This window comes from Prunus avium, chromosome 5 (assembly GCF_965620075.1).
Source record: "Prunus avium chromosome 5, drPruAviu1.hap1.1, whole genome shotgun sequence".
Lineage (NCBI taxonomy): Eukaryota > Viridiplantae > Streptophyta > Magnoliopsida > Rosales > Rosaceae > Prunus > Prunus avium.
Window position 1 is genome coordinate 22,072,445 of NC_142288.1, and position 13,764 is coordinate 22,086,208.

Below are 13,764 nucleotides of genomic sequence, written 5' to 3' on the forward strand. Positions count from 1 at the left end.
GAAAATTATCTGCAATACAAAATTGTTGAACTTGTCAGCGGAAAGGAGAGCTGGTGGCCTTCTTCTGGTGCCTACCCTAAAAACAGAAAATAAAATTATGGAGTGGCCACGTAGGGTACAACATGGAGAAGAAGATGTCCATATCAACCCGACCCACAGTACCACACAGATCCCCATGTCACCAAATGACAGCCTGGCTTCGTGTCTCCTCCACCACCAAACCCCATAATTAATATTAATTATTTATATATAATTGAGGGGTTTGTTAGTTATACATCCACCAATGCTTTTCATCATTTAAAGTTTTGAACAGATATGGCCCATTGCCAACACCCAATTTTTCAAAAAAGTTTGGAAGCCAAAAAGAACATGAAAACTCCTCTCCACGGAAATGCTATAACAAGGAGTTCAAGGTGAAGAGCTTATTTGAGAAAGAAATTCAATTCCACCATCAAAAAATGTGAGAGAAAAGCAGTGGATTTAAACATTTTTAATGGTTTGATGGTGAAATTGAACCTCTCAAATAAACGCCTCACTCCTCACTGTAGAAGCTCCCGAAAACTTCATAGGATACTCAATTCAAGCAAAACCCAGATGTTGTAAACCAAAAATAAATAAATTTACATCTACATTTCCTTAAAAAACCAACCACATCACATTAATACTCAAGTAACAGATAGAAAAGAGGAGATATCTAATGATTAATGATATATAGCATGGGTAAGGCATGAGCACTGTAGTACAAAGTTAGGGTTGGAGGGAGAGATTATAGTAAGCCAAACACTCTCCACATCAGTCTATGATTAGATCTGATCTAAAGGTTAGGGTAGATATATATATATATATATATATATATATGTATATTATTATACAAGCATTCCTTCCTTTCAACATTCACATCTCTCGCTCTGCACGTTTTCCAGCCCATTCAGCATATTTCCGATTCCTGGTAGCATCGACGAATTCAGTGACCACCGATACTTCATCCAATGGCATCTGTAACCAAGAAAAGAAGAGGATACCGTAAAAATCTAACTACTCATTCAAACAGCATATATGATGTTTACACACTTGTATGCGAGTGAGTGAGACAGACCTGCTGCGATGTAAAATGTCGTTGTGCAACATTGATCAATTGTTCTCTTGTTGGATTAGAATTGCTGGTTAACTACAATTTCAAGTTGCAAACTGGATTTAGTCAAAAGACATCATAACCAGGCAGGTGCAGAGAGAAAATAAAGTGTAGGAATCAGCGATACCCACAAGGTTGAAGTGTCTGCAATACCTCCGCAATGTGCTTGTTCCTAGTTTTGCCAAGTTTACCCTCTGATCATCCATGCAAAGGATTAGACAACACAATAATGTGTGTGTAAATAGAAATTGGGATCATGAAGATTTCACTTAGACAACATGATAGTTATACAAGGGTAACTAGATATCAGATCATGAAGATTGCTTCACTAAGCCTGAAAATGTATCATTTAACAGAACGACTGTAGTGAGTCAGACGAGCATATTCAAGCAAATCATCTGGTATTACTTGATTAGGTCATCATAGGCAAAAAATGAAGCATCCAACTAGTCCAAAGGAGTTAAAGCAAAAACCTCCCAATTCAATATCGTTTTTTATTCCACACAATATTTATACCACTATTCCAAAACAAGTGAAAGCATAATGGGACTCATTTGCTTGAAGGATTAAAGGGTCAATGGCAAGAACTTCATTAACATGGACAAATAAATCACATAAACACCTAGATCTCTCTTTTGCAATTTCTTACCGGTTGAGGTCTGTGGATGGATTGAACTTCTCTATAACTTCCGCGATTTATTGACTTGGTTAATGTGGATGGAACATATGGCCTTGGATATCGAACTCTTGGTTTACTAGATTTGTGAAACTCAAGACATCTAGCTGCCCAAAGAAAAACAATAACAAACTTAAATATAGTTTTAAGTTCTAATAAATGCCAATTGAATATGACAAGAAGAGCAATCCCATCATCAAGATCTGAATATGGTCCCTCCTTGCAGAGAGGCTGTTTCCCATTTCAAGTCAACAACCTCCAGGTTGCAGTGGAACAACTCTACCAGTTAATATGATAACTGAAGAAATTAGAATTGTCATCAGGTATGGTATAATGAAACTTACAGAAATCATTCTCCTTGTCACCATGGTCAGAGCTGCTGCTAGAGTAATCATGATCAGAATCATCTTCATTCCCTGTAGGATGTTCCAGCACACTCAATGCATTCCTTTGCAGCTTAACTTCAACCCCATTTTTCAGAACCTTGTATGGCAAAAATTAATGGGTTAAAATATGCATCCCAAATGTGGAGGGTATTGAAGTGCAATTTTTTTTTCACAAACGCCCTAGACAAGTAGATATAATATCAAGAAACCATACTTCTTTACTTTATTTTATCAACGAGGGGGAGGGGATCGAACTTGGGACCTCTGCCAAGATTGGAAAGAGAAGTACCAATAGACTAATAGCTATTGGGTAAATTCTCTAACCCTAGATTAAGATATAATTTTAAAAATTGCAATTAAATAAACAGAACACATAACAGAGCTCTCAAAGGCATTCTAGTGACCCATACTTTTACAGTAATTTATGAATCAAAATGACATTAAAAGAAATACTTTGGCAGACATGATTGGTTAGATCCAGCAAGCTCATAAAGGATGAGAGCTCTATGCAAATGGTCGTCAATGAAACCCAACTAGAGAAAACTACAATTCCTATTTTGCCGTCCAAGAACGTAAATCTTTAATTGGTTGGAAAAGCAAAAACCCTCTATTACTCGAAGCAGAAAACAACCGTGCCTTGCTGGAGACTGATGCCTAATTTTATGGGATATTGTTAAACATACAAATTTCTTTGAATTTTGTCCCATGAAGTTAAGACGTGTTTGAATGAGTAAATGAGGAAAATTTGACACAACACAAACACAACAGTGCACAGACCTATTATCCTACGTACCCAGAAACCAGGAAAGTAAATAAAATAGTATTGTAAAAAAGAAAAATGCTTAAGAGTTCAGCTTTCTTTTACCAACCTAAAAAAAAACACAGTTGACCAAAGAAAAAGAAAAAGAAAACGACCCAAATAAACTAGAAAACTACATCAAAGCAAAAATTAGGCACAACAGTTCCAAAAACAAAAAAACAAAAAACAAAATGACGCCCAAAGCCCACATAAAGCAAATTACGAGCAAATTAAATGAAAAGAAAGCAGTTTACGAAAGTAATAAGAAAATACCAGCCAGTGCCAACCCCCAAGTCCAACAGCTTTCTTGACCACACCTTGCAGACCCACCAAGACAGACTTTGTTCTATTGTTTCCAGTGACAATGACCTTGGTGTGCCTGGGAAGAACTGAAAGTTCCTCATCCCCACTTTCCTCGCGAAAAGGCGATAGCATCCTAGAAGAACAGAGCTCAGGCTCTAGCATTCTTCCCAATTTGGATCAGAAAAAATTAAAAAAAGAAATAAAACCACTGCACAGAAGTGTTTTTAGCTCCACTACTCAATACCCAACTTCTGAATTGGCCAGTTTGAGAAATAAAAAACCATCTTTTCAATCCTAAAGACCTCTTTCTCAAATGGGTTTTTTATATATTACTAAACTCTAAGATGTTCCACTACTCAATACCCAACTTCTAAGATGTTCTCCTACCAATTAGGATAAAATCAAGTCTCAGTCTCCAACTAATTTGCACAGATAGAAGAAATTTTGTGCACCCATTTAGCCAACAAAGGTTTTTTATTCTATTTTTGAAGAAGAAGATCCCAAGCTCCAATTTTGATCCCTGAAGCAGAATATAAATAAAGGTCATGTCATAAATAAACCCAGAGACATAAAGTGATTGGAATTAATTCTAATGAGAGAGAAAGAGACCCTTCTTCTTTATGAATGAGCAAATTCTTGAGGTCTGACACGAACTCTTTAGGGAAATGTTCAATGCTATGAGCAAAGAAGATAGAATCCAATCACTGGTTCACGGGCTAAGATTGATCGCATTAAATGAAGCACTGTTGCTTCAGATCGAAGATATGCTTATCATCAAGCTTCCATTTGCAGTGACATCATGCAAGACCTGAATAAACAGAATATATATACACATAGATTAGTTTTCTCACAAGAATACTGCATTGAATATAGATTGAACGGAATTGTTCTCTATAAGAATTCATCAAAAAGTGCTGAAAATTTTCTTTAGAAAAATATTAATAAAAGAAAACTCTTCACTCTTGCAGTGAAAATACATCAGCAGTCAACTAAAAACCGAGAAAATATATCAGCACCCAACCAAAGCAATCCCAAAACCTTGTTTGGCAGCTGAGAAAGTTTCGGAAATTCAGAAATAAAGAATTCAATTTGAACTTAAAAAAACCATGACCAATCTAAAAAATAAATAAAATAATTATTAAGCAAAAAACCGACTTAACTGAGCTAATCAGACAAAGGGTACAAAACCAACATGATTAAATAAAAGGAAAAAGGAAAAACAGGCACAACATTTTCGTTTGACTGTTTATGCCTCACTTTGGGATTTTTTTTTTCTTTCAAAAGCTCAGCTATGCTTCAAAGTTTCATTGACAACAAGGAATTAAGAAAATTTGATTGCATTATAACCATAGAACAAAACCATGACAAAGTGAATACCAATAAACCATAATCATAAAAACCAAGAAAAAACAAAATGAGAACAGTGTGTGAGCTGGTAACAAATTTATCAAATTTTGGAGCTAAAATCAGCAAGACATGAATTTGAACCAGCCCAAAATCAGAACTGGCTATGAACCGAAATGTGTCCAAAACCAAATTGAAAAACCAGATTAATACCTGCTTGAATGGCAGCAATATAATAAGAAGCTCTGAGAAGAAAACAAAAATCAGCACAAAAAACAGGGTTTTGAACAATTTAGAGGGATCTGGAAGACGAAAGAAAATGAATCAATTGAAGATTGTGAAAAATGCAGAGGCTTTTTTTTAAGAGTCAGTGAAAAAGATTGGAATTTGCTGAGAGAGAGAGAGAGAGAGAGAGAGAGAGAAGGAGCACACTAAATGCTTACCAACTGCCAAGGAAACGACCTGCCATTTGCCGTACGGTCACGCCTTTTGTAACCGGTGAAACCGGCTATTGCCTGTTGAAATGGGAGGGCAGGCTCGGCTCGGCTTTTAAAGCTCAGAGATGGTTGTCGTTTTTGTCGTGTGATGGGAGCTTAAAGGACTGGTGCATGGGGCCATACATATCTGCTCCGTGATCATGTGGGCTCCTTTGTAAATATCTGAAAATTGGAAGTTTACTGAACAAAATAAATATTTACTCTCTCTCTTTTTTTAGGTGAGACCCAAGGGTATCCACCGCCGACAGCAGTGACTAATCCCTTTCGCCGCAGAAGCTCTCCCAATGGAGGTAAATGGCTGGCCACAAAATGCGCTCCATTCCCATGAGCGGGGATTGAACCCCCAACTTCATGATTAAGGAATGAGGTGAGCTACCACAACACCACATCTCATGGTTTGGTTCAGGGTTCAATGTAAAGCATAACTATTTCTTTTGGGTATAAAAAGGTAATATTCCGTTCAATCATGGTTATGAATTCATAACATCTCATGGTTTGGTTCCTAGTTATGCTTATCATCAAGCTTCCATTTGCAGTGACATCATGCAAGACCTGAATAAACAGAATATACATACACATGGATTAGTTTTCTCACAAGAATACTGCATTGAATATAGATTGAACGGAATTGTTCTCTATGAGTTAAAGCTACTCTCTCTCTTTCACTGTAACGCATAACTATTTCTTTTGGGTATAAAAAGGTAATAACTTTAACTCATAATCCACTCCAACAAAGTATAAAACAAAATCAAATCTTCCTCGTATATGGTTTGGTTCTTAATGCTTAAACAAATTATTTTTTTTTCTAAGTAAAGGGTTTGATAGATTCAATGAAACAAATTCGGTAGATTATTTTAAGAAGTAATTGTTTTTCAACAAGATTGTATTTGAAAATTCTCAAGTCCCAAATTTCGTATCACGAACCCTAAGCCATTCACCTTAGAGAAGACACAAATTCCAATCGCAATTTTAAATTTTTTTATAAATTAAAATCTATAGCATTTATTATTTGAGTAACAAAGAAAACTTTCAAAACTCGCTTGTTCGTTCAATATAAGATTTTAGGGTGTATTTTGAAAACGTGCAAACATCACAAATCACATGTAGTTTTTTTTGTACAACTGTTTAAGGTTCGATCTAAGACATTTGATTTTTGAGCATATAATTTGGCAAATATTTATCCCCTACATTACACAATTACAATTAGACCCACATATGAAGAAAAAAAATTTGGTTTGCTAATTGAGCCGCCAAAAGGCAACAACTTCGTAAATGCATGTGAATAATATAACCTGTTTGCCATTTGTCCGACAACTAAAATTCGAACGGTTGATATTCACTCTCTCCACATTCCTCAGCTCAGCTCAGCTCTGGTTTCGTTGGAATTATTTGGGGCAATTCGGTCTTTTCAAAAGTTTACTTTGGGTCCACTTCAAGATTGGGAATAGGAGAAGGCCAAGCCATATTAGCCGAAGCCGAAGCCGAAGCGGAAGTGACCGTTCACTCGAGAGAGAGAAAATGACGTACACGTGTCAGAAACACAGCTGTGGGATCTTATCCTAGCAAGTGTACAATTCAGAGCACAGTGTTAAAAAAAACCGTACTATTTACCACCAATACCATTTTATGTAATGTAATAAAAAAATAAATAAAAATAAAAGAAAAGAAACGGAAAAAGAAAGAAGAAGAAAAAAATTGCGTAAATTTGAAATTTGATTTGAAGTCCGCTCTTTGCTTTGCAGCAGCAGCAATGCAGCAATGCAGCTGGCGCGCACTCAAAGTCTCGTTCCTTCCTCACAATCCCGCTTTCGGATTTTTGGGAATTCAAAGCGTGGGGCCCCCTTCTCTCTTACCCCCACATGCTCTTTTTCTCTCTCCTCTCTTAGGCTACTCAATCTATCTTCCCTCTTTTTTCATATTTCGTACGTGTACCCTTTTCTTCCTTTTTTCTAGTTTTCTCTTCAGTTTTCCCTCGCTTTTTCCTTCTAGACGAGTATCATGTTTTGGTCTTTTTATTCAAACGATATTGGGGATGAGGTACTGAACATAAGACTTCGGATGCAAAATTTGTACCACCATGTAGAATGTGTTCAACCAAAAATGCTTTTGATAACGATTAGCAGATTAATCTAAAAGTGCTTGTGGAACATACAACCAAAAATGCTTTTGATAACGATTAGCAGATTAATCTAAAAGTGCTTGTGGAACATACAAAATATCTCTGATGAGAAATAATAAAATCACTTCTAACAAAAATGCTTAGTGTAAGGCCCTTTTTGATTTACGGAAATGATTTGATGAGAAATAATTTGTCATGTCTTTTCAAGGGATGGGAAATGGAAGATTCATTTTCCATGTTTGGTAATTCTGGGAAAGTAACCAATAAATACTATTTTATTTCCTTTCACATATTTGGTTTGTATATGAATGTAAAACAATGTTTGTTTAATTTTCAAATTATACTCATATGAAATCAAATAAAAAAAGAATGCATTTAATGTTATATTGTAATTCTAAATTGTTAATGGGGATAAAATTTTCATGAAAGATGTGCATTTAATGTTGGCTTATTTTCCCAAACTTTCCTATAAAGAGGAAAACAAAACCCAAGGGGAGAGGAGGGCTTCACTTTCCCCCCTACTTTTCTATATGCAAGGCAACCATTTCTCATGTCTACACTTACCAAACATGGGAAATGATTTCTTGATGTTAAACAAGACCCTTTCCCATGAACCAAACAGGACCTAAGTGTTTAAGCAATCTCAAACATACCCATATTCGTCATGCCGCTCAAACATACTCGTATTCGTCACGTCTTGCCCCGCGCTAAACCTACTAGAATGGAGCAAGAATTATATTTATCCTACATGCCTAATATGCTCTGTTAAGCTGTAAATCAAAATTACATATTCAAACTTGGGTAGTAATCCAGTGGTCCTGCTAGTCTGAGCAGAACCAAGATCGTTGATGAGGTGAAATCTACAAACATTTTTATGGCAACACCACAACATAAACTTGCAAGCTTGGGAGAAAGTTATCAACAAACAGCAAATATGGCATACAAGATCTTTATGTGAACGCTGCCATAACAATAGTGAACTAGTCAGGTGTCAGTTTGGAGCAAATTGTTAACATACAACACAAGTACAACAACATTACAGGAAACGATGGGTAAAATAAAAGGGCAAATAGTACTAAGATCTTAAAATCCCACATCATAGACATTAAACAATTTAGTGCAGAGAAGAGCAGAAGCACATTTGGATGAATTTGCTCTATCTAGGGTTTCTGCCACCTGACAAGGATCGTTCCCTGCGCCTCCTGTACGAGTCTGAATGTTCATCCACCCTCCTACTGTATGGAGAGCGTGATCTTCCTCGACGGTCCCTGGAATACGGATCTCTGTCTGGCAACCGACGCGGTGAATAGCTACGAGATCGTCTACGATCACGATCATGATCACGTCCTGCATCTTTTTAACCAGGGTTTATATGAGATATGAATATATGAATAGTGCATATATTTATGGTAAAGTAAGTGTCTGAATGCTGTGTCAAAATGCAGCACTTTCCCATCTCAAAGGGAAAGAGGCACCACAGACTTGTCATAACAAGGACAGGATGAGAAGTATGAACATCATAGATTTCTAAGGTGATCTTTTTTAAAACTCATCTTTCAATGAACAAATCAAAAGGGGGGCTGAACAGGAAGACGACCACATATTTCTAGCTACTAGGCTCTGCATCCAAAAATACACCCCGAGTGCATATTTCTCAGACCTATAGTTAACACGCTAAACCTCATGTGGTAGTGTGGCCAAAGTTACGTACAGGCATAAGAGTGACAAAAGTTCTAAATGAGAATTTGGTGTCCAACCCGTGTCATCATCTGGAAATAACATGGGTGCAGATGTGGCCCAAATTTAGAAAACAATGGCCCAAGGTCAGTGACAAAATACCATTGCTAGAAACATACAATACTTAATATTGTCTGTACCTCGTTTATCTCTTAAACCTTGATACCTTCCTGGAGTTGGTGTCCTCCCTCGCTTCCTTTTTGCCTGCATATATACACAAAATGCAAGATAACATCACGGCAGATAAACAAGTCAACAATTTACTCAAAGCAGTAAACAGTGCCTTCAATAAGCTGCTGCTTGGAACTACACATTACTTGAAGATAACTGGAAACCGCCTTCCATGCGGATGACTATAATCCACACAATTGGAAGGTCCAGAACGGTGCAACTATTCTCATATTCTTAAAGTAACCCTCCTAACTGTACAACAAGTCAACGGCATGCCATGCTAACCTACTGGCCGCAAGGAGATTTTCTGTCCAACTTCCAACGTTTATTTTAACAAATAAGATAAATAAATATCTTGGATTGATTAAGTAGGATAAGCCCAAAAAGAAAATGCAACAAGAAGAATTTACCATGTCTCTAGGGTATCTTAAATATTAAGGTTAAACAACCATGGCAGACGCTGTTGCCAATGAAGAAAGAGGAATAAAGGGGGTTCAACCCTCGGCAAAATAGTTGAATTTGAATTGATGAGTTTTGAATGTCGACGCAGAACTCATGTCGTGAATGGATAGTTTCAACTGTTTAGAGCTTAGATTGTGAATTCGATGAAGCTACAGTGACCAGACCTGCTGCCAAAACTTATCAGGCAACATTTCTGAAGAAAGCAAATCTTCATAAAATTATAATAGTAATAAAAAGTACAAATAGTTTAGCTGCATACTGCACAGTAACTTTCTTGATCCTTTGACAGAAGCTAATACCTTTTCCACAGTTACTAATCGACCTTCAAGCACAGAACGATTCAAATATTTGACGCAGCGTTCTGCATCCTCAACAGTTTCCATTGTGACAAACCCAAATCCACGAGATTCTCTGGTGCGAGGGTCTGTAACCAGATGGCACTCCAGAACCTGAAACCAGAGCTTATATGTAATTTTTTTCGAAATATGATCTCTAATAAGGTACTCTAAGGTTATTACTTTCCAGATGGACGTAAAGCCATGACTTAATAAACACAGAGCACCTCTCCTTAAATGACCTAGTATTTAAACTCCAGTGAAAGAAAAGAAAGCACATTTTCTCGGCACAAACACTATGTTAGAAACTAGAACAGTTATTGTTTTTACAAGAATCACTTGTAAGGCTTCTCTTGAATCCCATGTAAGGCTTCTCTTGAATCCCAGGAATGAAGAGTAAACGGAAAGGATAGCTGTTGAGTTTCCTAAGAGCAAGTCCAGCAGCTAAGGCTGGACTCGGGCTGGGGGGGTTTTGGGCGAAAAACAGGTTCCGGCAGTGCAGGCTAGCCTGGGCTGCATGTGGGGGCCACGAAGATGGGCTGGCCCAAGGGCAAGTCCAGCCCCAGGTCCAAAACTCGGGCGAGCTGACGTCAGCAACAAAAAATTTTAAAAAAAAAATCGAAAAAAATACAAAAAAATTCAGAATTTTTTTTTAGTCATATTTTTCACTTCCCACACCAAAAATCTTATCCGAAAATATTATCCAAATTAATTGTTTAGGTAAACAAATTTGTAAAAAAAACATAAAAATGAATAGTGTTTGCCCTTTGCCATGGCAACTGTTGGAAACCAACATTGCTTTTTGCAAGGGCAGCCACTATTCAAGTGAATAGTGGCTGCCCTAGCGCCCCCCCTTGCCATGGCAAAGGGCAACTGCTGGAAGTGCTCTAAGAAGTCACTCCCTTCTTTGGAACTCACAAGTCTCCTTTTGTTTCCAGGTAGATCCAAATATAAATTACAATAGCTAATTGAAAAACAAGGGACCAATTTCAAAATATGGTCCCAAACGACTGAAACTTTAATTATTTTCAAGTTGGTTCTTTCCTTACTTTTTCTTTCAAAAGATATTTGTGTAAAAAAGTTGCAGTCATTTGAAATCCCCATAGAACAATAAATTAAATCTACATTAAGTTGTCTCAGGGTAATATGTGTGCCATATACAATTCCAAAACTAAATGTGCAATCACCCGTACCTTCCCTTCTTTGTTAAAGAATTTTTCAAGATCACTGGAGGTGACCCTTGTGGATAAGCCTGTTACATACAAATTGTTTCCAGGATTGGATGCATCAACAGATTGGCTCCTGGAGCAAGAGAAACCAGTTTAATGTTAAACTCAACTCAACAAAGCTCAAACCCACTAATTCGGTTTGAATAAAACCACAAATATTCCAAAATGTGACCTTGAAAACAATTTACAAATTGAGATTTCCAGAATACCTAGAGCGACTTCTCCTAGACCTTGACAATGATCTTGACCGGCGGCCTCTTACAGGTGAAGGGGAGCTGTGTGGTGAAGCAGACCTAAGTCAATAACCACCAAAAGCAAATGAGACTTATAAGTTATATCCAATATGACTTATCTTATTATGAAGTGAACAAACTTGTTACTGCAAACATAACTTAAAATGGGACTCACCTTCTTTCTCTTGGGTATGGCATCTACGGGTACACACATAAAAACAAGTATACGATATTAGATACCCTTCAATATTATGAAAATTTCAGTGCAGCTATAAAGTGAAAACAGATGTCCGCAATGTTCATTCATAAAACCAAAAATGGGTCTGAAACCATATATTCAGATTTTGAATGTGTACATGTACATATATATGCATACACACACACGAACACAAAAAAGATCAAGTGCGCAAATGTATTATCTTTTTACTTTCTAGGAGGTGATAAACACACAACGAATACATAGTTCAGCTACAAATAGGTTTAATCGAGCTCATTGGAATGCAGAATTAAGTTTCCAAAATACCCATATAAAGAAAATATTTGAAATCCCATCTACTTTTCCTGCATTTTCTCAGGAACCAAACAAACTATACAAATCAAAATTTCAAACTTTGTTCTGTTCTTGTTAGATTTAACACAATAATTCGAAATACTCAGTATATATCTATCATGGCCGACATCTATTTAAGTACTTCAAATTAAAGCAGTCAAATACCAATAAATTCTTGAAAAATTGACAGGCATAAAAATCCAAAATGCCTCAAAGACCTTCAAAGCTCTAGGTTAATTTTCAGAGAGGAGATTGAAATCAGGGAAAATATTGAAGGTAGCTTTACCTCTGGGTGGCGGAATCGCTGAGTCAACTCAACTCAGATGCCCTAACGCGGTGGGAGGAAGACAGTCTCAAACCCGAAAGGAGAAGAAAACAAATGCAATTTGGAACGCTGCTTTGCTTTCTCAATTCCCACGTGCAAGTGGAAGAAGAAGCTCCAGCATTTAGTTGGCCACCCACGCCTACTTGACTCAGATTCCTTCTTTTCCTTTTTCTTTTTTCACCAAAAGTTTTATGCTTTATTTAGAATTAGAATTTTCATTTTTAATTTGGACAATCCCTACTTTTACAATCCACCCACATTAGGCCATTTACAAATTACAAAGTCGAATTTAGAGAATAACATCCTTTTGGTCGAGTCATATTGGGAATCCAATCACCCAAATTTAAGTTCAAGGGGAATGATCAAAGTTAATTTTTAAGTAATTTCCCTCAGATTTAAACTTAGCCGAGAATTAGAGATAGCCTAAATGAGTGATGGTACAGTATTCACACAATTGTGTTAGAGGATTTAAATATTGTCACATACCTCTTATCAAAGATACATGTAAATAATACCAACGGACTATTGGTCTAATGATATTTATTTTCAACATTCGAACAATATCGGAAGAGGTCTCAAAATCCAAATGTGTTAATGCACAAGTTCTAGCATGTGGTTGATAATTTTCTGTGTAATAAATATGATAGGTTGACTGAATATTGAAGAGGTTTATGAAGCTATGGAAAACAGGTGGATCAAACAACACAAGTCCTAATCCAAAACCATGTTACTTGTAGCTCTCACTGGAATTTTATATATATATATGAAAAATAAGCAAGACCATGCATTTTTAACGTTTGATCTCCATTGGTTTATATGATGGTGATGGGAAGAAAGTGGTAGAATAAATAGTTTGATTAAAAGAAGGAAACTTTGGACACAAGTTTCATCGGTCCCCATCATTTCTCCCAAAGACGATTACAACGCTACACATGGTTCATTATTATGACTGAATTGTTCCATCCATTGAGCGAATAGAAAACTAATGGAGTTCTGGTATTGGTCGATGAGAGATTATGATTGTGATGGGACAAAAGCATAGGAGTGAGTAACCATGAAAGGTCACTTAAATTTTATAATTGCACGGCAACTACTGCAATCATAGAGTCACCAAGGATATAGAAAATTTTGGAAGTCCAGGCTCCACACCCATAAATAACTCCGAGGATAGTGCGTCTACATGCGACTGATTTTCAATTTCGGAAATGTAAGTACGTTCACAACGAAATCAGTGCGCTCTTGTAACTTTCAGCTGTTAATGCAAGTCCGTTTACAACACATGCTAAGATACGGCTGGACAGTAGCCCCTATGTACACGAATATCCCCGTCATTTTCCATGACTTTACAACTCACCGAGGGTCTTCAAGAGTTAAAACCACCTATGTACACGAAGGCAAACCTTAGAATATAAGTTTAGTGAATATGAATGTGGATCTTTAACTCAGAGCCGTTGGATTGAAGTTTG

The 13,764-nt window shown here is 36.8% G+C and overlaps 2 protein-coding genes across 3 annotated transcripts; both read right to left on the reverse strand.

Moving 5' to 3' along the window:
* Positions 1 to 670: 670 nt before the first annotated feature.
* On the reverse strand, positions 671 to 5,050 carry LOC110762495 (uncharacterized). Its single transcript, XM_088253634.1, has 8 exons — positions 4,854 to 5,050; positions 3,906 to 4,104; positions 3,267 to 3,816; positions 2,153 to 2,291; positions 1,782 to 1,915; positions 1,264 to 1,326; positions 1,097 to 1,168; positions 671 to 996 (listed from the first exon to the last, which is right to left on the reverse strand). The coding sequence occupies exons 3-8, from the start codon at positions 3,456 to 3,458 to the stop codon at positions 895 to 897; spliced, it is 702 nt and encodes a 233-aa protein (XP_088109760.1). The 5' UTR covers positions 3,459 to 3,816; positions 3,906 to 4,104; positions 4,854 to 5,050; the 3' UTR covers positions 671 to 894.
* A 3,116-nt stretch (positions 5,051 to 8,166) lies between these two features.
* Positions 8,167 to 12,472, reverse strand: LOC110762509 (serine/arginine-rich splicing factor SR45a). Of its 2 annotated transcripts, none has more exons than XM_021965157.2 (7): positions 12,260 to 12,472; positions 11,599 to 11,621; positions 11,400 to 11,483; positions 11,155 to 11,263; positions 9,926 to 10,075; positions 9,134 to 9,197; positions 8,167 to 8,603 (listed from the first exon to the last, which is right to left on the reverse strand). In XM_021965157.2, exons 2-7 carry the CDS (start codon positions 11,619 to 11,621, stop codon positions 8,413 to 8,415), a joined length of 621 nt encoding a protein of 206 aa, XP_021820849.1. In that variant the 5' UTR covers positions 12,260 to 12,472; the 3' UTR covers positions 8,167 to 8,412. The 2 variants fall into 2 exon arrangements, with proteins under 2 accessions (XP_021820849.1, XP_021820848.1); XM_021965156.2 differs by having other exon boundaries at positions 8,167 to 8,609; positions 12,260 to 12,469.
* Positions 12,473 to 13,764: the final 1,292 nt, after the last annotated feature.